A 26,507-nucleotide genomic window follows, 5' to 3' on the forward strand; every position below is an offset into this window, starting at 1 on the left:
ACATGACAAAAAACAGAGCCCATTTTTCCTAATTCTGGCTGCCATACTGGCCCCTGTGCCACCTTAAATCCAGTAAGCCTCACGGTGCTGGCCTGTCTGTTAGCCTGACAACGACTTGTGACATGGATTTAAACACATCCACGGTGTTCTCCGTTCTACATCTCGCACACAAATATGCGCCCCGTGTCAGCTTTCCCAAGAGCTTGAAATATTCAACATATACATGAGAGGAACTCATTTCCAGAACCCCCCCCCCATCATCAGGCACTTCTAAGGGTAATAATCTTGAGGTTTTTTTTTTTTTTTTTTTGCAGATTCAGATTTCCAACCAGATTATACGTGCCGGTGCAACCAAAAGTTGTTGTTGTGCTTCCTGCTGCAGAAGAAAATGTTGCAGATCACAATAAACAAGGTCTCTTGAGACCAAGCACAGTTTAGAATATGCTTCTGGTGATAGAATGTGAGGTAAATTGGTGCAAAAACACAGATGAGCTGATGACCATTTGCTGAGTCCCTCAAAAGTAATCTAAAAACAATAAACAATTCAACCACAGTGCAGTGTTTTCACCTCAGTACATACATTATTGAACTCTTTATCCATTACCTGTATGTTTGTAAATCAATCCAACACCATCATTGCCCACAACAATAGTTTAGCAAACAAATTTATGTTGCATAAAATTAATGTGTACCTGTTTAACATTTTACAGTTCTGTCCTCACACGCATGGGTGAGGATTTTAGTGGCTGCCGTTAAGATTAATGACTCATCAACAACCACTCTTCACCACAGCAACTGGCAGAAACATGGAGCGCCCGTTCTTTTAAAATGGTTCTCTTATAATTTCAGATTACACACCAAAGTGTTTCTGGTCAAACATCGACAGACTCTTTTCAACCTGGCTACTCAGGCTCATATATATCATTAGAATATTTAAAAAACAAAACCATCTGACTCCTGAGTGGAAACTGGAAAATCTTTTTATAGCAGCACTTGTTCTAAAGTAAAAAAAAAAAAAGGGGGGGGACTAGAAATTGCATGTCCTTCCCTCTTGACTGTGCAGCACGGCTGAATTGACTCGATATGCTCTCCTGTATGCTTACTGAGCAACTAGCGTGAAAATTGACCTTTGCTTGCTTTCTAAACAGTGGATTATTCACCTTAATGCTTCAAATTGGTCAGGGTGGGGCTTTTCTGCTGTTTCCAACGTCTTTGCCTGCTCTTTTTTTAACGCTGTACGCAGTATGTTCGCAAATATGCTAAGTACAAAAACACTAAACAATTAAAGGCACAAAATCTTTGTAAATTGCAACTGGATTTGGAAATAATCATAAGAAGGGCCAAATATGCAGTTACCACTTTGAAGGCAATGTTCAACAGGAAATTCAGGAGACAGACATGTGCTTCTTCTTACAAAAGTTGTCCATTGCTTATTGTATAAACAAAAAGAAAATTGTTTTGCCCTTACTACAAGCAAAGGGCTCTTTTTCCTTTACTTCACTTTGTTTCCAGTGTTAGTAAAAATAAGCACTGTGAAGTCTGTCAAGCACATGTGCACTTACTCCTTTACTGTCTGTGTCAGAGGACGCATGTCGTGCCAAACGCACACAGTTCTGCAAGGGAGTAAGTAATTAAACAATAATGCTAGCACATAAAAAATACCCTGTTGGTATTTGAAATGGATTGATTATGGGTCCAAGCATCCGATAACTAACAGAATATTGTTTTGGTAATTAGTCAGAATCATATTGATGCAATAAAAAAAACAACACTTTTTTTCCCTCATCATGGCCTCGGTGGAACTTTTTGTCCTCGGTGTGCATTTACAGTGTGAATGCCTGGCTCCTCGTTCATTTTCCCTTACTTAAAAACATCTATCACTTTGCTCATCCAAGCTCCTTTGCTCCAAATGGACAGTGGGAAGAACACATCCACAGCCAACTTATAAAAACAGCAGCAGCGTTTCCAACCAGACAAAGACAGACTGTGAGAGAGAGGGCCCATCACTTGGACCAGGTGTGACGCCATAAATCTGTCAAAACAGTAGGAATATCCAAGATTTTCATAAATTAAATAGTTCTTCGTCTCGGATTGTCACTGGGCAGGCGATCACATCTGGTTAACCACTGACTCCCACATAATGCAGACTTCCTTTCATCGACAAATATTTGTCTTTACAGACTCACTGCTGGACAGTCAGCAGCCATCAAACAATAAGAGACACTGTGCAGTATTTGCTCTACTCATCAACCACAGCGTTCTTCACAACACTTCTGGAGAAAGCTGTTGTCATACTGTGCGTCAGGCTTACGGGACAATTAAATAATTGCAGATTTTTGAGAGTTTTCCTCCGGCTTTTGGATAATCGCAGAAGCAAAAACAAATGTTTATGATACCAGCATATTTTGGTCAGCAAGATAATCGTCACAAAAGACTTTTACGGTTTTGGAAACTTAAATGCAATCGCCAGAAGTAAAGAGCTAAAATTAGGCTATAAACAAACTATACTACAGCCAAATGACTTATGCATTGCTGCTACTAAACTTCCTACTACATTATAGCAAACACACTTTACTAGAAATAGAATCTACAAGTTTGACTCAGATAGTTAGTAAATATGGTGGTACGAACACAAAATAGTTGGAGTTTCCTAGTTTGGAATGATGACAATTCATGTCCCATTTAACCACTTGATGGCAATATTCTTTTGAACAACATGTAAAAGCTTGAAAATTCACAAGTGATGTATTTACTGATGGATTTTAGGTCACAGAACAAAGTATAAAAAGCTGGATATAACCACAAACCCACTGACTTTGATAGAAGAGAACAAGAAGTGCAAAAATGCAAATTGATTTCCGGGTTTTAGGACTCATTTCTGGAGCGCTCTATTCTCTGGGATTAGGTGGGTACAACGGGCCCAAGACCTGAAGGTGACTTGTAATCAATAGCCCCCTTCTGTAGCCCACACTAGAGGTATCACACTTGGGTGTGAGAATTTCTGTCTCTCACTGATATCCAGCTGCACAGGGGCAAGGGGGACGATATTCGTGGAAGTTAAACAAATCCAGAACAATTCCCAATATCCATCCGTGGAAAAGTTCCCCTCTGCTGTCACACACCATCACCAACACGCAGTACAGCCTCCCTCCCACTCATACTATCCTTTGGTGTTTTTCACCAAGCTCATCCATTTCTCTTCATCCACCCTCCTCTCACCATCCTCAGGTGGTGTGTAGTGTACTGTCAAGCACTGCGTGAATCAATGACTGGTGCTCACGCCCACAGGTAAAGGTTAGAAAGGTTCACTATTGAATTATTTCTGCACTTCTCTCATTGCTGCCATCTGCCTGGCTGCTTTTAGTTGATGTGGTTGAGGCACTGGAGGGGACTCTTTTTGCTAATGTACTCAAAACATGCGTGTGTGTTTGTTGTGTGTTTCGTGTGTATCAAGTCAAATCAGCAAGGATGTTTTCATCAAATCTAAACAACATAGCAGGAATTTGCACGTTTGCACGAGCACACACACACACACACACACACACACACACACACACACACCTACACTTACGCACCCTCTGTTCACTACTCATGCCTATCTATCAGAGAGTGGATAATGAATCAAAACATCTGTGCTTTCAGCCAGTCTTTGTTTCATCTGCCTTTATTCTAATGGAGCCTTCAGAGTGTGAGGGCAACATGCTGCTGGATAGGGCATCCTTCACTCTCTGGTTTTGTTTTGCTGTCAGCGAGGCCGATCGTCTCTGCAGGACCCGGGGTGAACTCATCCATAGCACAGATCATGCCCTTTGATCCACCAGCTCTCTCTGGGGGGCACAAACAGCCTTATTAAAAACGGCTAAATAAAACTTTCCTAGCCTCGACTCGATAGTTCCCAAACTTTACCCCTCGCTTCTTCTCTGATGCTGCCTATGGACAAATTGAGCTGCCTAATTCTGACGGCGAGCAGCACTGTTCTCCCGATACCAAAACACAGTAACAAATGAAGCAATCTAAGTGTTTAACAATTTATTGGTTCTAGTTCCAAGACTACCTGGCATACACTTGCACTACAATCAATATCATAGAAGAGACCAGGCTGGATGTAAGATGATAATCTGCGCCTTAGGGGGAAGTTCAAGTACGGAGCGTACAGACAACTTGTGAAAAAAAACAAACAAACAAAAAAAAACATTACAGCTACTACATATTACCAGGAAGGAAAAGCCAAACAAAGGGAAAATGCATCTCCACTATGGTGCAAACATAATTCATCCCTCCAACATTCCGTTTGTACTGTAGTTGCACTCTTTGACAAAGACAATCAACCTGAGTGAGTGTGATAAGGAAAGACAGACGCGTAGGCCTGTCACGTTAATTACTTCAACATATTTTACTGTTAATTTCTTATTGTACGTTTCTATAAGCACACATCTTATTGACCTTGATATTGTCTGCAATTTATACAATGGATGTTTATTTATGTAAGAAACAAGTCACCAACATTTTAGCTCCCATGACGCCAGAATAACTAGCAAGCTTGTCCCTGCCTTCAGGGAGGCAGCTCAAGTGTTGTTTTTTCATATTTGTGATTTTTGATTTTGTTGTTTTTGTTAGTTAGGATATTTTGATTCAAACCTCTGCATATTATTAAGAGTTAAAAGTTCACTGCTTCTTGAAAGGGTATACTTGATTATTATGCTATCATATTATCATAATACAAGTGCCACAAAATGGTCTTAAAATGACATATAATGGCTTATAATGTGGTTTATTGGGATTACTTCTATGATGGTATATTGTCAGAAAAGCTATGACAGGCCTACAGACAACTGGCCCTATAAAGGAGTCAGTGGAGTCAGCAAAGAAAGCGAGTAGATTATTACATTGAAGTTGTATGAGCTAAAAAGTGTGAACAAATTAAAGTCATTAGTCTACTTTACTTGCTCATTTTGAGGTAATCGGTTACCTTGCCTGTTTTGAAAGTAAGATCACTTGGTCAGATTTTACAGTGTCCAGTGTGACACAACCCTGCAACATATTCTCCGAGTCAGCCACCAAAGTAGCTCTGTCAGGCTCATCTCATATAAACCAGAGTGGAAACTATCTCAAACCCCTCCGTCTTGAATTGTCTTGTTTCTCCTTCATCTCATGTACCTGTATGGCACTGACATGACTGCTGCTATAATTAAACCCATCACAACCGTTAATGTCTTTGTCACCTAATCTATTCTCTCCTCTGCTGTCTCTGTCAGTCTGTAACCACAGACTTCCCGCCCTCAGTGTGGACTGACAGCCCCGTGGAGGCTGTGGTCACTCCATGTGAGTGACATGAGGGGCAGCGGGGCTACTGCATTACCCACCCCCCCCCCCCTTTCCTCCCCCCACCCCCCCCAAGCTCTTCCTGATCCAGCGCCTCACCGCTGATCACCACCTCTGCTCCAATATCCAGCAGCAAAGCCTTGAGGCCTGAAAATAGAACTCATTAACACGTTTAGTAAGTACAAATGAGATGACTGTCTCCTGATGGACTGTCTATCTTTTGGATCAGCTTTCAAGGAGAGTGTCTGGTAATGACAAGAGAGAAGGAAACCAATATTATAATGTGCTGCCAGTCTCCTCTGAAAATGGGCTTGATGACAGGGAGAGCCTCTCGCACCCACACATGGTCTGATCCTCGGCGCGGACACCTATGTGCGCGCTCGCTTACGAGTGTGCGAGTTTGCAAAATAAATCTGCCACATACTTACACCCACATGACACAACTGACGGTGAAATCACATGCAGCACATACTGAGCACACACTCAGCATGAGCAAAACACCCCAAATACTGCACTTGAAAAGCTCATGTCCCAATTTTGAGACTATTACTTGTCTTTTTTAACTCGACTCAACGTTTCCCTCATTTTTAACTTATCACTTTTCTTATTGTCTCCCTCTTCCTGTACATAAACGCTCATCTTTGACATTTATGCTGCCTCTGTTCGCCTTTAAGCCAGATCTATTGGACAGGCTGGCACACCAGGACCCAGACTTTACCCACCTTGCAGCCTGGGGGCAAAGCTAGCCAGTATTTATAGAACAAGGGTTCAGTGAGGAGAGGTAGTAAAAACCTGGACACAAGACATTTTTATTCACAGCCTATCCAAGAATAGAGTGGTGGCTTTCTGGTCAATTTGCTATTACAGGATGAGCCAGCAGAGGAATTCATACCGAGCTACTCCATAAACCAGGGGGAACAGGGAGAGAAAAGACTTGCCTGTGTTAGTTGGAGCAGTGGGGTCATATGAATGCTGATGCACCACTGGAAAATCTATAAAGCCATCATTTTGGCTTTTTAATAAACGTCTAGTCTTTTGTAATATTTTCAAAATGAAAAGTAATGTATTTATGAATTTCCTGGCACGTTCTGTGGACAGCAAACAATTTCCTATGCTGCCTCGATGCCCTTCGGACAGGGATTAGAAGGCAGGCGACTGACGGAGGCCTGACTGAGCTGCGGGCCCTCTGGGGCCCTACTCATCCAGGCTTGCAGAGCCCTCATCCTCATATCCACTCTACATCACCAGGGCAATAACAGCCTTTATTAAAAGCGCATTGCAGCAGTGTCTGTCTATACAACTTACTTTCGGATTGGCCATAATGTGGCATGTAGAAAGGGTCTGGTGGTTAGGGGCTACAATATCCTGTTTCTGGAAAGGTTTACTTTGCATTTTAACAAGCATGAATAAAGGAGGACATTCCAGAAATGGCTACCGTCTGTTTCGCTCTTGCCCACGGGGAGCAAAAGCTCAGACAATGGCCCTTGCATGCCATCAGAGCGTGGCCTGGCTCACCTCTGATTTTACCTGACTTTAAAAGCTTTAGCTCGGCCACTGGACATGCAGATGGCTCAAGTACGATGGCTGGAGAGAGTAAAACCTCTGATAATGTGGTTGAAAATAAAAGAGAGATGAAAAGATGAAGGACTGGTAAGACATGATAAATGAGACATCTTGGTGTAGTAAGACTGGCAGATGGACGTTGACACATCACGTCTGAAATTGCTGAATCTCAAAGTTAGCCGCAATATGAGTGACTGTTCTATATTTGCTTCATTAGTGCATTTTTCCACGTCACAGCCCATTTTCCATCCAATTCGGAGTGTCTCAAGAATTATGCATGAGGCAGAGAGGGAGGGGGGGAGAAATGCCTCTGTTGTCAGGACAGGCCTCACTATTAGGTGTGTGACCCTGAAAGCGCACCCCTTTTAGCGAAACAAGCAATGGATCTCATATTGGATACCAGTATTATGCAGTCATTTGTATGCATCCTTTCGTCTCATTTCCATTTAATAATGCACACAGCTCCCCTGCCCAGTTTCTCAAACTGGTCATTAAAAGTAACGCTGATCTTAACTGGAGGCTTAAATTCCACTTACAGGCTCTCATGGCGTGGTGGATGAAACAACTGCAGAGTCCAAGTAAGATAACCCCTCCCCAAGCCAGTCTTCGCCCTTGAATACCCAGGCCTCTGTGTCTGCACAGACAGGAGACAATGACTTGTGGCTGCCCAGGCGGGCCCAGCCTTCTCCTTCCCAGCCTCCGAGACTCACAGACAGGGATTTCCTCCTGCGATGAGAGCCAAGCCGTCACAGCCCAGCGATCAAGGGCCTGCCATCTGTGACTGAGGCAGATTTACAGCAGGAGCTAATCCACACTGTCAGCCACGTTTGTTCTCCATCTCTGACTCCTCCATACACATACATATAAACACACACACTCACACACACACACATACACGCACACATGCACACACACACCACCGCTGGAAAATATTTTACCCTCAGAAAATGTTCTCTCCTGCATCTCTCCCTTCCTCTCTCGATTACAACAAAGCAAACATTTCTTGCGGAAGGGCATCCACCCTTCAGTGCAATTTAACTCTGCCCTTTTAAAGGCATGATCTCATTCTGTTCTGTGCTCAAAAAATAACTTTAGTCGATTAAATGTTAAGAAATGAGAAACCTCAATGTGTCATTGAGTTATATGCCCTGGTGAACATCATCCGCACGAAATAGGGTCATCATACGCTCAAGTGTCACACGTGCTCTCACATGCAAGCTCCCCAAACTCTTTTCCCCCACTTCTTTATATTCATTCCGCAGTATCCCATCTCTTACTCTCCACATATTGGTCTCTGATACACATCCACCTGCTGGTGCTTTACGTTGTCAGTGGTCACCATTAACCCCTAAACTTGACATCACATGGCACTGCCTCGGCTCTGTAACCACTCAACCCAAAATACGTCCTGTCCTCATGCGGTCAAACTGTTTCTTTACAGGAGTTTTAACACAACAGAGCTTTACAGGAGTTGTAACACTCCCCTTTCGCCTCCTCTGTCACAGACACGTCTCTTTATTTATTTTTGTGTCTACCTGCCACCTGGTAATGAGCTGCTGTCCTTAAAACTAAAGGCAAGCACCAGTGCAAATGGTTCCATCGGTTCAAGTCAGCGCTGAGCTTTAATCGGTGATCTCTGCACACAGGGCAGCTGTGCGAGGCTGAGGTCCCTCTGAGGCCCCCTTTGTCTCCCCACAGATAAAGGGTTAAAGAAGACAAATGGAGGCGGGTCCCAGACCAACATGCCTAAGCAGCACATTTCTAGTATGAGCAAAAATTAAAACAATGCAAGCCTTTTATCCCGGTGTTAGTCTAATTGGAACGAAAGCTCATTTCTGCTGCCCTTGCTCTCCTCGGACATCCAGCCCAGAGGAGACATGTGGCACCAAATCCCTAGTGCCTGTGTGTTTGCTCGCATGCTCACAGGGATCATTAACATGCAGAGTTGTTAAGTATGAAACACACCAGACAACGCACAAACTAGTCTTACTTAGTTTAACTGCTGTCACAGAAAATGCATTAGTTCACTACACGTGAAGATTATGACTTAAAGACATTATCGCATAAAATGTTGTCATGTGTTTCATGGCAGTTTAAAGTTTGTCAAGGAAAAATGGCAGGCTTCATATGTTTGGGAAAAATCCCAGGCAGGCTACGAGCCGAGCACCAAACGCCAGCAGAGAACCACTCGCAGGATCACAGAACAGCAGCAGGCGGGGGAATTACTGTCTAGGTGACCCAGAAATCCAGGGGCAACTTTGTTTTAACAAGCCAGGGAACGTTCCACCACTTTAGCAACTATGCCTCGACCACAAAAAAGAGCTGTGTGCCACAGAAGAGCTAGCGGAGAGGAAATTAAATATTACACTGGGAGGGAATGGTTCAGCCCAAGCGGAGGGGTGGGGCTGCGAGGTGGAGCGGCCCAGCTGACGATGTCAGGACGAGGCATTTGGGGTGTGAAATGGTAGATGAGAGCCGCGGAGTCAGCAGCTTCAGAGTTAATGATTACGGACAAAGAGGTGTGATCATTATTGAGGTAATTTGATCAAGATGTCCTTTCTTTTTTTTTCTCACTCACTTAAAAAGGGACACAAATGCAGGTAGTGTTTGATTAAAAACGGTGACTAAGACCTAAATAACAATAGGTCATTTTCACTGATCTTGTTTGTATGGTTCTGTCTGCAGCTCATTGTTAAAGAGCAGAGTGAATTTTCATCGTGAAGGCTTAGAAGTAGTAAAACAGTAGAAAAAATGTCTGCAAAGCAGTCCCTAAATTACAAGGGAAACAATAAAACCATCATCAAAACACACAGTCAGACTATAAAAACACAGTACACAGTGCAACAACTTAAAATTCATTCCCATTTCATTTTTCTATACTAGTAGTCTGTTCTAATAAGTGAGGGTTATTGTAATTTGACGAAGCTCTGCAGGAGAGTAACCGCTGTTACTGTGTGCCATGACACTGCCCACACACAACCCCACTGCAGGGGCCCATTACCTAACCTAAGCCTCGGATCCATCACCCTGGCACAAACAGGGGCTTCCAGCACATCAAACATTAAAAGAGAGAGAGAGAAAAAATGATGAACAAAACATCTGCTAAAAAAAAAAAAGGGTACAAACATCACAACTCCCGCCTGCACACAAAAAAAGTAAATTCCCATCCCCCAACCCTTTTAACCTAAATGGCCCTTCCTCCTGCCTTTGCATGTTCGCTTGTCCACTGTACTGTAGTCATTAACATATTTGGAGTGCAGCGAGCAGAAAGCTTAATTGTCCCTAATTGCTCAGCTAAATATGTTCTCTAATGATTTGCTTCAGATCTGTGACTGCCTTTTGCGCAATTTCCCGGCCGCTGGCTTCATTATCCCTGCCTCCTTGGAACAAAGCGTCTTCACAGGCTGGCCTTTTTTATTTTTTTTCTCCCTGCATAACACAGACAGCGAGTATGTGTGCGAGGGAAGTAATGGTTCCCTCTTGGAGGGACACACAATAGAGCCCCTTTGTCAGGGCACAGGAGTTAAAGTGATTGGAAAACCAAATCTCTGCTAAGAAAGAGTGTTAATTGACCACAGCTCACTCTTCCTAATCAGCCCATAATAAATGAGCAGTTGAGGCACTTTGTTTCAGTCATGCTACTGTTGTTGTAGTCGTGTCTGTCTTTTGGTGTTCTTGTTGTTGCAGCTGCTGCTGTTGTTCGGCTCCTCCTCCTCTGGCCTTAATGCCCTGTCTCAATATGTCTTTAATGGCTGAGAGGGACAGCTCCCATTAACAGGGATCTCTGCTTCTACTGCTGAAAGCAGGCTTTGCAGGAACATTGTTTGTGATTTGATATGGACCTAAACTCATATCAATATCAAAACTATGTTTGAATGCAGTTCCAATGTTGGAAGCAATTTAAACGACATAACTCTCAGCAATGTCATTTTCAGTGTTATCTCTGAAAAGGAACCCCTCTCTGCTATTCAGCTCCGTCAACTGAAACATCATTCTGTCCTTCCTGTCATATAACTGAGTTAAATACTTATGTCTTTCAGTCGTGGCTCCACCACCTCAGTCACCCTTTTTTGGATAAAAAAATCAAAACCACTCAGACCATTTATGTTGAGCTTAACTCTATAGGGAGGTAAAAGTCAAAGAAAGAAAGTGACTAATTCTCAACACATGTTGGACAACTCTGCCTCAGAGAGCGTCTCAGTGGAGTGGATGGGTGTGTGTTTCTGTGCACAAGAGACAGTGTGCCATAGGTAGAGAGATCAAGAGAGTGTGACAAAGACAGGTGTACATAAAGAGAAACACAAGTGTGGCCACAGGGCCAGGTTCTGACCTGTATCCGAAGAAGGGCATTTGCGAATGGTGAAGATGGAGCTGAGGTCGTCGTCTTCCTCCGGCAGACCCTTCTGCAGGCGCTGCAGCTTCCTGAGGCTCTCGCTGCGCTGGTGCTTCATGGAGCGCACATGCTGGATCAGGTTGAGCTTGGCCTTGGTCGAGTAGTTACACAGCACACAATGGTAGTAGCAGGCATCACCCTCCACAGCGTTTTCGTGCTGCTGCAGGTGCTGTGGGAGGGGATGGAGAGAGAGAGAGAGAGAGAGAGAGAGAGAGAGAGACAGAGAGAGAGAGAGGAAGGGAAAGAATGGAGCAGAGAGAGAGAGAGAGAGAGAGAGAGACAGAGAGACAGAGAGATGGAGGGAAAGAGAGAGAAAGAGGTTATTGTAGATGGCAGATAGCTGGCTAGGCACCACCGACTCACTTTCGCTCAAACAGTTGGCAAATGAACAAATCAATTCCCAATCACAGCCCTGTTGTTTAACATCCAGACCTCTTCCACTTCAGGACAACTGTTTGGACTGCGCACTTTGTCTGCGTGAGTGTCTGTATCAGTGGGCTAACAGGACAGGAGAGGCCTGGGAGGCACGCAAATCTCAGGGGCCTGAAGGCGGGCAGGAATCGCATCAGCCACCCTTCAGAAGCCGTGGGTCTCCAGCCTCACGGACGGAAGGGAGCATTGATCCCCTTCACTCAACAGAAGCCTCCCGTCTCTGAAAAGGAAACTCCAAACATCTGCTTGTTTCACGCATGGGATACTAAATATTGATCACGGCGAGTTAAATCCTCGCTCTCTCATAGAGAAAGCGAGGCAAAGTCAGCCCGTGGTGAGGCGGCGAGGGGGATTTAGCACATTCTGAGAGGAACTGGAACATTCCACGACTGGAGGACGACCTTCAGAGGAAAGGAAATAAGCACTGGTATTGACCTGTCAACCCTGCCAACTTCCTCCAAGACTCAACAGCAGGCCTCGCCCAGCCTTCCGTGGAGTCACGACATGCCTAACACCCCGTAGAGACACCATACCACCACGACCTCTTGTCACACCACAGAGCTCCAGTCTAATTACCTCCTGCATGGCTCAATCAATGATGCAAGGCCAACACAATATGGTTAGACCTGGTGTGAGCAACACAGTTATTGACCACTATCCTAAAGCATCACACTGATTGTTTCTGCATGTTTACGATAAAAGCCCCCAGACTCGGTATGGCCACTTGTGTCACGCCTGTCATGTGCTGCTCCTAATATCAAACTGTGAGTCTCAATGTGGAAATCTGAGGCTGTGAATCGATGTCGATCACCAAAAGTTTTGCTCTTTTTTACTCTTTTAATCTTCTCCTGTGTGGACATGACATATATTTTCATATTTTGTAAAAAAAAAATGGTTTAAAATATTATTATTATTATTATCTAATAATTAGATAAAAAGCACTGCTGAATGTTAACCTGCAGTAGGAAAAAACGAATTACCCAAATCATTAATGGTGCTGAAAGCTTGTGACTGTAATTAAAACTGGCTCAAGTCAGACTCTTTTCGATCAGGTTTTATGACCAATTCTGCATTTTAAGTGTATAAACCGCCCCATTTTTACATTACACCTCAGGCTTACACTTAGATAAAGGTTTAGAAAACTGAGGCACTCGTGAAATTAGAAACCATGCTGCCCTGCACCGGACCGTCTGTTTGACTGGCCAGAAAATATAAAAGCAATGGAAACATTAGACATTTAACCGCATTACATCTAAATCAGGTGTTGACAGGCTGGTGAAAAAAAAAGGCATAACAATATTATGCCTCCCTAAAACGCTCTTGTCCCTTTCTCCTAATATTTAATTTTCTAGCAATATTGTAATATTGCTATGGGGTTTTCTGAGCTATTGTGTTTCATTCTCTTTGGTTTCATATTTCTCACTTCTACACCTAAAATGTGCATTAAGACACCGCTTCCAGGAAAAGGAATAGGAGGTTTTTTTTTTTCTCCCTCCTTTTTGTGAGCCCCACAGCTTGGTGTAATAGAGTTATTAGGTGATTGTAAAAGGCTCTGTGTCTCTGTGTGCTCTCCTTTCTCGCCTCATTTCTAAGCCATCCATGATGTCATGAATAGGTGTTGCTGGATATCGTGGGAGCCCTCCTCCTCTCTCTTCCTTTTCCTCTGTGCACAAATATTGCATCAGAACTAAGGTAGAGAGAAATCCGAGAGACAGATTCAGTTATAGATAACACCAAATCCATCATGCAAAGTGCTTTTAGTCAGAGCAGATGTCTTGACTAAAAAAAAAAAAAAAAAGAGAGAGAGAGGTCTTGCTGCAAATGACTCAAGGCTGCAAAAATCTACAAGAAGACAAGTTTTAAAAAAATGACAGCACCTGACCGAAACTTCAAAGCTGGTCTCAGGAGGCAGAAAAAAAATCCTGGGAGTTTTATAGTTTCCCATAAAAAGCGCAGGGTTTATATAGGAGTGAACCTGAGACCGCCTGCCCCAGAATCGGCCATAATTCACTATAAACCTGACTGGCCGGGAAGATGGCTTCAACAGGGCCAAAACTGGCCTGCCCCAGTGCTTGTAGCTCCGTCTACAATGTCAAATGGCTACACCTGTAAACCCCCACTTTCACCATCTATGCAACGGCCATGACCCAAGGCAGTCTGGGGCATTTTTGAGTCGGTGAACAAGGATGGGGGGATGGGGAGGGGGGGGGTTCTCATGCTCGTTCAGTATTCCAGGGGAGGACTGTTGCAAAATGATACCACAGTGGCGTTGAGAACAGCATCGCGTGGCCCCTCTGGTCATCACATGCAGTAACTCTCTCGAACATTTGGCGGATCATATATGAGAGCCTGAACACAGTACGGGCACGGTGCAATCTCAGTCCACCGCCCTCTCTAGCTAACACACACATGCAGACGGACGCACACACAAGCACACGTACACACTTTGAAACATAATAATGCATAAGACAGGGCCTATGTCTGTTTCCTATGAACCTGCAATGAAGCCCCTAGTTGATAAATCACCTCCAACTGGAGTGTAGGAATTTGGCGGCTTAATGAAAAAGTCATGTTGAGCTGGGAGGAGGCTGGTCGGCGCGGGCTCTGGGGTTTCTAAGCGCCCTGTCGAGGCCCCAACAGGAGGGGAGCTGTGGAGTATAATGGAAGGGGAAGCTGGCCGGGTCAGTGGCATGGATTCAATACCGCTGAACTGTCTGGGAATTTACTGCAGTCATATAGGAGATTCAGCTGAGCAAGTACAAATGTGTGACCGCCTAGTATGCTGTGATGTACTCAATAGGGCATGGGAGACATGCTGGGTGCATGTGAATGTGCTGTACGTGTGGTCTGATTTAACAGATAAGATCACAAAGACGTACTGATTGTAGGTAAAGGGGTAAAAGGAACTGAAGACACTTCACAATTTTGTTATATGGTAGTGTTTAAAAAATGTTATAGGGCTGGATATGGAGAGCAAATAATATCACAATCATTTAAGGCTACATCGTGATAAACAATGTACATCTCAACAATCTGAAAGCTTATAAATGCTGGAGCTAGGTGAGAAAATCAAATATCATGATATTTGTTTTACCAAATACCTTCATATTGATGTCAAAGAGATGACTATATGTTCTTTCACAAACTCTCAGCACAGTGAGCTTTCTGATAAGTCATCATCAGTATTGTGGCTATAATGACTTGGTGGGCAAAGGTAAGTATTAGAACAAGTAGAGCAGTCTGGGAAATTCAGAAAATGACATGTCTTCACAGCCTTTAAGAGGATTTATAGTCTCATATCAGGATAACAATATCGATATATCGTCTGGTTCTAATTTGTTAACTGAGGCTGGTAAAATGACCAGAAATGATACTTAACTACCTTTGAACATTTTAAAAGATGTACTAAATTACACATAAAACGATAAATCACTTCTAATTTGGTTTTTACATTGTAGGGTCCAAGTCTGAGCTTTTTTATGATGTGTGGTTTTCATAGTTTAAAAATGCAATCACAGCTTTTCAAGCCGCTCTCTTCCATGGAGCACCTTATCTCTTTCTGTGGAGGCTGAAGCAGTGCTCTGTGCTTTTTCAGGTAAAGAGGGACAGGGGCGGTGTGGGCACCACCCCATCCTCTCTCTCACAGCTCTACAGTGCACCTTGGCCTCTGAGTGGGCAATACGTGCCTGTATCAGTTTCACCACCCACCCAGAGCACTGCATACATCTGCATTTCCATCCACTTAAATGCAAAGTAAAAGTGCACCTTTAACACAAAACAGTGTGGTTGCTGAGAGAGCCCAACTCGCACAAGATAGAGGTGGGTATTACTGGAAGGCTGGAAGGGAGACAGAGAGCCGGTAATTCCAAACAATGGCTCCCAATGGAGCCGTATAATACAGCATGTACAAGCAACAAACACGAGTATAGACAAAAAGAACGTCCCAAATGTACACACACATACACAAACGTGCACACGTGCATATACAGACTCTCACACGCACAGCCACATACCATTATGATCATAGCCTAATTTCCACCATTAAATTTGGCAGTGCTGTTAATACAAAATTAATGCATTAAAACAGATGACTATCTGTGAGCTAAATAGCTATCAATTCTGTGAGAGCTGCCAAATTCCCTCCGTGTGAGAGAGGGAGAGCCAGTGAGTATCTGCCTGGATGTATCTATAACTGTCTCGCTGGTCCTCGGCACTAAAGGTTGGTGTCTGTGTGCGTGTCTCCTACATGTGCGCACACGTGGACACGGGAATCTTACACAGGTTAGATGATTGCAATTCACACATGACGCCAGGCGATGCGCTGCAACAGAGCAAAGTCTGTATTTGAATAAGAAGATCTTATCCACTATAATCACAGATTTGGGAGTCAGTTTTCTCTATCACCTGAAAAGGAATAAAGTACAAACTAGTCCTGAGCTGGAGACGGGTTAGAAGAAAGTCACCCAGCACCTTTTGTTATTCAGACATAGTGATGTCATGGCAGCAGCTATAACCAATGAGGTAACTGTGTTTCACTCTGAGGGGAGACAATAGTGATGTGTCTGTTGGGCTGAAAAACACACTGTGGCCAAAAGGAGAGGAAACACCCCCGTGTGGTTTACATCTCACTGTTTGTCAACTGTGGCCATCACATGCATGTCCTGTGGAGTATATGTTACCATCCTGTTGCATCTAAATGGAAACATCTGAAAAGTTAGCTGCCTAATTATGAGGTTATAAATCAGGATCAAGTTACATTTAAAAACAGGTTATTTCAATGATGAGGATTAAGTTCGGGGTTAAAGGTCTAGCGAATAAAAACGACTTAATGTAATGACCCCTCTCTACCCAGCGGCAGTGTGCGGCTGCATGCGCTGAGATTTGTTGGGGACATGATTCTCATAAAACTGCACTCTGGGATTCCCCTGGAACGTACGCAGGTTATTTTAAAAAAAGCAAACCCGGGTGAATGGAGTCAGCGAGTGCTTGTAGTTCAGCCTGTGATTCCCTGCCTGCCAGCAGCACGAACAACAGCTCCAACCACAGAGGCCCCCACTGGGTGCCAAACGCGGTGGCTGCTTTGAATTAGCCACTGCAAGCTACAACATGCCCAAAAGTTAGGTTGCGGCTTAAGGGGACTGTGTATTCCAGTCCCAAACTGCCTACCTACTGCTTCCTGAACCTCATCCACACCCTTGTCCTTTCTTCTTCTTTACTTTTCCTAATCCTTGCCACCCCGCCGCCGCATCCTGTCCCTCTGTCTCAAAGCCCATAATGTGCTAAGTTGCTTCCTCTGCTGCCTTGCCGTGGAAATGATCCATCACTACCGGTGAATAAAAAACAGGCCGCATATTTGTCTCCGGGAGGAGAGAAAGAAACAAAACGGACCTCTGTGTCGCAAGGGAGGGTGGCGGGGTAAAGATGGATCGCTGTAGGTGTCCTTGGAGAGGATGACTTAACATGGGCCTATGAAACAAAGTAGCCTGGGAGGGGTCATAGAGACACTTAAAGACAGTACAGCTACTGGTGCTCCACACCCACCACTCTTACTTACTTTAACATTAAATAAAGCAATAATTATTGAATTCCGTTTGAATGAGTAAGATGCTAGAAAGTAAACAATGGGAACATAATTGCTGAGGGAAGACAATCAATGCAGGCAGTCATTTGGGCCACGCTGATTGTGTAGGCTGCTGTGTCTGCTCTGTACATTGTGTGTAAGTGTGTGCACGTTTGTGTGGCTGTTACAAATCTAAGGTGAGCAGCTAAGGGGAGTAGGTGCCGTGACAAGGAGCTGAGTAATACACTCTCCCATAAGCATGCACAAAACAAGAGTTGGGTAATCCCTCCTTCAATAATGACCCAGGGCTCGAAACAATAGCTCTCAATCAGCTGATCAATGTGTCCACATAATTCATGTGCGAGTCACTGTCTTTGAGAGGGGAGGAGGAGGAGGATAAGCAAGCGGGCGGTAGAGAGATCAATGCCCTGTGTGGTGATAACGAGCCTGGGCCTATGCCCACAGGAGCCCCACGCTGGCGTCCAGGGTCTCTCTCATTAAGAACATTTGGATAAGCATGGCTATACATACATAATGTGCACTTCTAATCGTAGCCAAATAAACACATTTCCCCTCTACTTAATGAGCTCGGCCCTGCTTTTGTGACACGCAGCGATGACTCCAAAACAGGCAGGAAATGATGTCAATCCACAAATAAGAAGGGAAAAAAAACAGTAAAGCAAATTAACAGCAAGCTGTTGGCCTCCTCTTTCAGTAGCTAATTAACAGCTTAACCTCCTGGTGCTTTTATGAAAGCCATGCTGGGAGGAGCTTGCCAAAATTGCAGTACAATAAGTCTGCCTGCAGGAGGCGAGAGCAGGGTGGAGCCACAGGGGTACCCAAACAACTGTTACAGCCACTTGATGACATGTGTACTGGCAAGGTACCATCTGGAAGCTGAATGGGGCAAATCAGGACCTGCCCCGGCCCTTCTCTCCATTACCCACAGCACTGTGTCAACATCACAACCCTCCATTTTGGACAGCGGCGACAATAATTACTTGTTCAAGGCTGGGGAAGAACATTTTTCTTTATTTTCAATTCTGCAAAACATGAGGCGAGCAGCAGGCAGAGATGATCAGATTTGGAGTTTTACTAATTGCTTGTGGCATCAGCATTTTGCTACAACTCTTAGCACAATCCTAACTGGTGATATTGGGAAGGGAAAGACTTGGCTGTGATGTCACATAAGAAAGGACTATCTCTATCTCCTAAAAAGGCTACAAAAAGATTTAAAACGAGCAGGTCTATGAAAAAGAAACACACCTGCTTTAAACTTACTCCAGAATATCACTTACAAGCAGACAAAGATGACTGCATCCAGAGGCCACTAACATTACCCTAAAAACCACTCCCTGTCCTCTGGCTAAGGAATTGGGCCGACATCACACCTAGCGTGACACGTCTTGTACTGATTACGTGTTTTAAAGTTTACAGCTTCTTCAAGCTTCCTGTGAGGGGTGAGTGTTTGCGATGCAAGCCACAACAATATCTGATGTCAGGCTGCAGACACCTGAAGCTACCTATCAAACAGAATCCTGTCTATGACTTATATGTGATTAAGAGAGAGAGAAAAAAAAGAAATTTTAGGAATGTAGTGTGAAAAGCACCACACCAGTTGTCTTAAGAGATCTGTGCAGGGGTGCTAATGGAAGTGAGTGTGCATGCTAGATAAGAACAAGATGACTGACTACCTAGAGCTGGACGTAGCTCTACTGTAGGTCACTGTTGTGTTAGTAGGGTAAAGGCAGAGGCAGCCCTGCACCCACACAGCTGACAAGAGTCTCCAACACCTCACTGCCTCTCATTTGTCACTTGCCAGCCAGACAATGGCAGCACGGCCTTGCGGAGCTACAGCGAATGTGGGCAGTGAAAGGCTCGTTAGAAAAGGGAACGAAGGATGAGAAAGAGTTTGCAGAGGGTGAGGTGAACCAGCCCTATAGGAGCCAGGCAGACGGGGGATGTTGGGGCGGGGGGTGTTGGATTAAGATACAGGCAAACACCACTTGTAATGATTAATGCAGTCAGTGAGAATTAAATTCAGAGCAGGAACATTACCCAAACACAATTAGTCCTCAAGAACAAACATCGCACTCTGCCGTGAATGCAGATTCATTGCCACATCATTGTGAGGGAGTAGCCGTCAGAAGTCAAGAGAACTCAGGAGGTAAAACTTAACATGTCTGACGTGGCCCTCTAGAGAGTCTGTGTTACGATAATGTGTCCTCCCTCCCGCCTTGCTGTGCTACTATGACCCAGAAAGAACCCTTAAATGTGCCCACAGCGGTTCGAGTGACCAAAAGCCACGCTTTCTGAACTGCAGGGCTGCCCACGCTCTTCCTACTAAGCCTATTGTCATTAGCTGATCTCCTGTTCCACCTTTTTCGCTGACGTAACGCCAGAGAGGAGACACAGAATACAGTCTCCTCGGGCCAGTATTATCTAGCTTTCACCTCTGGCGTTCTCAGTTTGGTAGTGTAAATATTTCATTACCAGATAATTGGTTGCTGCTTCAGGCTACGCAATAAGGCTGTGATAGCTGTAACACTGTATGTTTCCCCACTATCCTGTATCCCTTATTTTTATGTAAAATTCAGTGTGTATTTTAGGGAGAGGATGTTTGAGATCCCATAAGGGGAAATGTTTAGTTGTTCATGCACTGCCCTCGCACAAGCTCGCTGGAGACACCAGCTAATTAAAAACAGTGATGATGTGCTCAGCCAGTGTCAATATTTAACCCAGTCTTATGCAGCTATCTTTATTAGCAGCATCGCGCTGACAAAAGGAGCAACATGGCCTTCGAGAGGTCCTCTTCTTAAAATGAAAATTAATGGGGTGGAGTGGGGTTGAGTGGAGGTGAATATACAGAGTGGGTCTATATGTGGGCTTATTTCCATGGTACATGAAGTACCTTGTTGGAGTGAAACTGCTGTGGAGGGTTCTTCAAGCAATTCATACACCAGACACCCACCAGTTTCACCTGTCAACTCTTCAGTACCAGGTAACTAAAAACCTGCAACTTCAATGAGCAAAGCCCTGACACTGCACTTTTTGGGTTCACTATAAACTAGAGATTCAAAACTAGATGGTTTAAGTGTTAAGACAAAATACCATTGCTTCCTTAATTTGGATTACTTAGAGTGTCAGGGTTGTTGTGCAATAAAAGAAAAATCACAACATACATCACTCTGGTCTTTAAATGGTTGCCTTTTTCAATCGGAAGCCTGTAATTAAAATGAAGTAAATACACAGCTGTTGTGGCAAATTTAGATTTTTCTTTTCTTCCTAAGACCGATTGTAGCCTTTGACCTAAACCCACAGGGAGGTAACGCACTTCTGTTGAAAAATGGTGCTCTGTGCGGCTTCCCATGAGCATAGCCAACTCGATCACTAACACATATGGGCCTCGCTAACACAGATTTTTTTACAGGGTCATTCTGTTGGGCCTGCTCATTAGCAAAAGGAAAAAAACATAAATGCACTTTCCATAAAAGAGAAACAAAAGTGCTCATTGATCAGGATGATCAATTGAGGATCAATAACCTAACCCCTCATCATTCCCAGTGCAGCATAATTGCAGCTGAAATATAGTTGTCATCACCAAAAATCAAACACAGACCAGACTAATTGGAAGAGGACTATTGCTTTGGTCATGCTGGCGCAAAAAAAAAAAAAAGCTTTACAAAGCCCCTAGAAAGACTTGCGATGGCCAGCCAGCGGAGCTTCCTAAAATAACCGCTCATGCCATTAGCAAGTGTCATCATGGAGGTCATTGTGCTGGCTGCCCATTTGGGGACATTTAATACAGGGCATTGCATGCTACCACACAAGAGTGCTTTGTATCTTTTCTCATGTAACTTGTGCACGTAAGTTTTAAGATCACATTAGGCTCCAATTTTATAGGACAACTTGTGATTTTAATCTAATGTTTTGGAGGAATGTCCTTATTAGACAATTTGTTACTGACCTTTGTGTTAAGCAACGGTCAGGAAAAAAAAAAAAAAGATGTCATTTTCCACTCCAGTAGTCGAGCACTGTAAAGAGGCTTAGAGAGCTGGTAAAGCAAAGAGGGCGTGCCAGATATAATAGATATTTCACAGGCTGGCATCGCGGCCAAGCGGCCCTTCCTGGCTGCACCATATACACTGCTCAATCGTGCAAAAAATCTCAAACTATACTTCAAAGACTACCACTTTTCCCCTTCCTGTTTATTGATTACATAGAGCTCTTGTTCAGTAATTGTGCAGTAAATCAAGCATGGTGAGCACTAATCTCAACCCCGGGAGGAAAGTGTTAAAGGTAAAAACCTGCTGAAAAGTGCATAATTACGGAGCCATGTTCAGCCAGAAGAGAGGATACACTCCTCCCTCTCACATTTCTCACACACTGCCTGCATGCCTGCCTGCCTGCACAACCAGAGGCAGCGGGGAGAGGGGTTGGCAGACGAGCAACGGGAAGTGTATACAGTTTCTAACCACCTCTCACTCCCTCCCTTACTCTTTCAGTCCTTCTCCCTCTCAATGCATTCCCAACCAAAGCGCCGGGGGCGCCATGCTTGTAAAGAAACCACAGCCTTTTGAGTGCCTCTTGTATTTACAAACGGAGGCATGTTGGAATCAAAGGCATTACCACATGACATAACACATTAAACAGTTGGCGGATTGAGAATTTATAGACTGAACAGATAGTGAGTGGGGTAAACAGGAATAGAGCCACTGTTGGATCAGTTTAGCTAGCTACACTTGGTATGAGAGCCAAACTTACCTAAAACCAGAGTACATGATAGGACTCAACAACTGCAGCAGCGCCCTCCTTTCTCGTGCTTTGCCTTCCCTTTTAACACACAGCTCAGGCTCTACTCCAGGTGGAGACAGCTATCACTTTCTCATCAACTTCCTGTTCCTCTCGTCTCTCCACCCCCCTTTTTTTTCTCTCAGCTCTCTTACTCCCAGCTGCACAACTTGGTTTTCTGTGCCACAAAGCTGAATCTCTCCCCCCGCCTCATCCTGTGAAGTACTAAAATCTGCAGTTAAGAGATTTTTCCTCTTGCCTCATCCCTCTTTCTCTTATCCTCCTCCCCCAACACTTTCCCCATGTTGCTGTTCTGCCTAATCTCACCTCAGTTTTTATTTCACCCTCATCAGCAGGGACCTAAAAATAAATGATAAATGGAATATGATATTTTAAAGCCGTATCTCTTATCTGTTCTTACAGGGGAATAATAGGGTAGTTAATCCTGCAGATCCTACTCAAATTGATTAATCAGCACATGCGGACAATCAAATAAATGATTAATATTCCCCAGTCCTGTGGTCGGACAGTTACCCCTGAAACCATCAGTAATAATTCAGTAACCCTTCCCAGACCACAGGCTGCAGCTAGTCAGCCTCACTCAGCATCAGCGCTCTGATGTTCAGCAGGACTTTGAACTCCCTGCACAGAATCGCAGACAAACCGAGAGTAAGACAATCTGCAGTCTGCTCTCTCTCAAAGCCTCCTACAATACTGGCCTACCTGATTGCACACTTTATACAGCATATACAGCAGAATTCAGGAAGGACAGCAACGTATAAGACAAGTGGAGGGGGGTATACATAGCATGCATACACAGCTGAAGGAGACTGTGGAAACAGATCTGGATTCTCTTTTCCATTGGCTGTACATAAAATAAAAAAATAACCAAATTTTTAAATCTTTGCTTTTAAATTCCAACTTTGAAACTTCAAACAGAAACCTGAACTTGCGTGTTATGTAAGCGCTAGGTGTCATGCCTAACAAAATAATGCCACTGTGTTCCCACAGTTAGCAAAGCAGATGTCTCCAGGCACACGCGCGCACACACACACACACACACAGACCGACAGAGAGGCGGGCTGTTCAGCAGCAACTCTCCCAGGCCTCACCACACTGAGCACACCCTGTCCTGCTGGTGGACAAAGGGGAGAATCCCCATTGAAAAAAAAGGCCCTTCTTTTCTCTCCCATTCCCTGTGCTACTCTCCCTCCCACAGAGGTCAGCGAGCAGCCATCTTCATGACGCTCCTCTGCATCTGCTGGCTAGAATGGTTCTGTACAATCAGGGAGAGGGCCAGACCACCTTTCACTCCCCCGACATTTGCACCCAGGCCAGGAACGAACGGCTGAGGGTGACAGATATATGTGTGTGTGTATGACTGCGTGAAGTAAACACAGCTTGGAGGTGTGGAATGTCTGCTCTGCTCCTAGTAGGGCCAGTGGATGTGTGTGTGTGTGTGTGTGTGTGTGTGTGTGTGTGTGTGTGTGTGTGTGTGTGTGTGTGTGTACTGGGACACATGCAAAGACAGACTGCACTCTACTCCAACAAACACACACATTTATACAGTATACACACACATAAACACATACACACACACACACACACACACACACACACACGCGCGCACACACACACACACACACACACACACTGTCTCACCCCACCCTAATCCCTCCTCTCTGCCGTACAGGAGGCTTGGCCTTTGTGTTGCGTCTAGCCAGCTGGTTGCCTGAATCAGCGTCGTGTGCAGCTGTCTACTGTGACGAACGCTACTACACCACTACTACTACCGCCACCAGGACACAGTGACTCCTCACTGCATTGCTGTGTTTTAATATGGCTGGCTGGCATCACTACAGCCATTTATAAATCCGCTGAAGACGCCACCGACAGCTTACACGGGCTGGGAGCAGGTTGACTTTTAGCGACAACACTTACTGATGGCCTTTAACTAGTGTTTGAGAACCCTGAATGCTATAAGAACTAGACTCGCGAGAATGGGGGAAGACCGCTCTCCAAAGTGCAAGCTGCCAGTCAGAACTCTTGCCAATATGCCTCTTGATATATGGCTTTGTCTTTAATAGGTACGAGCACGGTGTGTAGGGCAGTGTCGTGAAAAAGCCCCAGTTTTATATAAGCGTTACAGTTCACTTTGATCTCTTCTCTTGCTCCACTGTTTATAAATCAGCCACACAAATATTTATGAGCGGAACGAGGAAAATGGCTGGTCTGGTTTGTATCTCTGCCCTCCTTCCCCTCCCTCCCCACCACGTTCCCTCCCCTCCGCCTGTGGCTGATGTGTGGATGAGGCCACCACAGACGCAGAGCGAGTGCATAGGCCCCAGGCCACATCCATCATATCTGTTCTGTCTCTGGCTATTGTGTGGCCCTGGAGTAGGCTGACCTATCCAAACCCAGCGAAAGAAAAGCCAGCGCATTTAGTACAAATAAAAGAGAAAACTATAAAGAAACAATGCCAACGGCACAGATGAGCATATATTACTGGGCACTGGTTTAAAGCAGCTACAAGGAACTTTTACTTTTGTTGATTCTGGCGGCCCCTGTGGACAAAAGTGGTAGGAACCTCATCTTTATTACAGCCTTGTGTAATATAAGATCGTTATCTGGCTAGCATGTGCAACAGTTCTGGAAGTGAGTGAAAGAAGGACAAAATATGTTTTGAAAGCTACATTTAAAACACACCTGTTTGCAGGACACACAGCAATAAGGCTACATAATTGATATGTTTTAGTGCCTTTCATACACCAATGTCAGTTAACATTCAGCCTATAGCTAAGAGATTCGGTTGTGTAATAATAATAATAACGTTTCTGAGAACGTAAAAGGAAAAACTATGTAGAAACAGTCTTCTCACAGATGGAGTCATTTGCTTGTGTAGGTCATATAGAGCAATCAGTATTATATTGAGACTGTTTCAGCACCACTTATGAACTCCTCATAGTCCATATAATTTGTATGAAATCATGTGTTATAGCTGTAGTGAGCGTGAGTGCATTGCAAAGCCAGGCACGTCGATGTATTCGTGCCCCTGTCTAATGCATCACTAGTTCATCAGTAACAAAGATCAATTAATTAATACGGCCATGTTCAATACATATTGCCTCTGCCTTCCTTTTAGCTCACCTATCTATTTCTGCCAACAACACACACAATGGGACAGGCCAGGAGCTTCTAGATCCATACGCTTTAATTGCTCCCCCCAGCCCTGACCTCTGAGCCAGATCACTCCGATATACAGCATCTCTATTAAATTGGGAAGTAGGTAAATATTCTTCTAATGACTCTCAGTTCTAGCGACACCATTGAAAATAGAGGAAAAGAAAAAAAAAATCAATCTTGTTTTTTCTCTCCTTTTTACCCCTCACTGACTATAAGTTTCCTTTTTATCTGAGGGTTGACTCCAAAAATTGTGGAGGGGGACGATGCAGAATGGACTGTCGACTCTCTTTCTGACAGGGCAATGGACTTTACTGAGATGCATTTCAGTAATGAGGAGATTACAAACCCTCTGCTCACAAGGAAATATCTTTTGAGCGGCATCTCGACTGTCCTTCAAGTAACACATTGGGTTTACTGAGCCAATAAAAAGGAAAAAAAAAAAAAGAAGTCAGACAACCTTTATCTAAACTGAACAGAATGTTGATCCTGCAATCTAGACTCGAGATAATTTAAAAGATAACGTGGTTCAAGCAGGCAAAAGAGACAAACTCCGCCAAATGTTACCAATCACGTAGTGCGGGTGCACAAAAAAGATAGCGGTTCATGCAAGGCTATGTGCATGTGTGTGTGCACTGTACAGTAAAAGCTGATGAACTGTGTGTGCGTGTGTGTCTGTGTGTATGTATGTGTCTGTGGGCAGGGGCGGGCGGGGGTAGAGAGGGGGTGGTAGTGGTGGTGGACTGGCTTGTCGATCGATGCAGTGATTGGCAGTTAATGGCTTTTCCTGTTCTGCCTTGGTAACCCTGGCCTGATGGCTGTTGCTTCTGATCAGAGATGGCAGATGGTGTTTGATTTTCGTATATAAACCCCTGACTTTGTGGAGATGGCTTCATCATGTTTAATGATTTAAAAGTTAAGTTGAATACTGGGAATACTGCAATGCTGTAACTCTCATCTAAAAAAGCCCCTAACCTCCCTTCCAGATGTAGGGACTGATCTCTCTTAACTACACGCACATATCATGGTCAGTATTCTGACTCAGTCCCTCAATTATAAATTATTACAATGAAATTCACAACACATGTTTTTCTCTTTTCTCTATGCTAGCCCGACATTTCAGTCTCAGACCTTACTTTACAGGCTATTCTGTCACAAACCACTCCTGATCTAAAAAGGACCACTCAAAGAATCCCCCAAGATCAAAGATAATCCTAAACACCACAAGACCTATCACCAAATTGCTCCGTCCTTTTTCACCCAGCC

General features: G+C 44.2%; 1 protein-coding gene across 8 annotated transcripts in view; it reads right to left on the bottom strand.

Moving 5' to 3' along the window:
- The window catches only part of zfhx3 (zinc finger homeobox 3), a 345,346-nt gene that overhangs the window by 48,261 nt on the left and 270,578 nt on the right, over positions 1 to 26,507 (bottom strand). For all 8 annotated transcript variants that reach the window (XM_037094567.1, XM_037094566.1, XM_037094568.1 and 5 more), the window contains one exon: positions 11,216 to 11,447. In XM_037094567.1, coding sequence (XP_036950462.1) covers positions 11,216 to 11,447 — 232 coding nt within the window. The remainder of the gene's footprint in view (positions 1 to 11,215; positions 11,448 to 26,507) is intronic.

This window comes from Acanthopagrus latus, chromosome 4 (genome assembly GCF_904848185.1).
Source record: "Acanthopagrus latus isolate v.2019 chromosome 4, fAcaLat1.1, whole genome shotgun sequence".
NCBI classification, from domain to species: Eukaryota; Metazoa; Chordata; class Actinopteri; order Spariformes; family Sparidae; genus Acanthopagrus; species Acanthopagrus latus.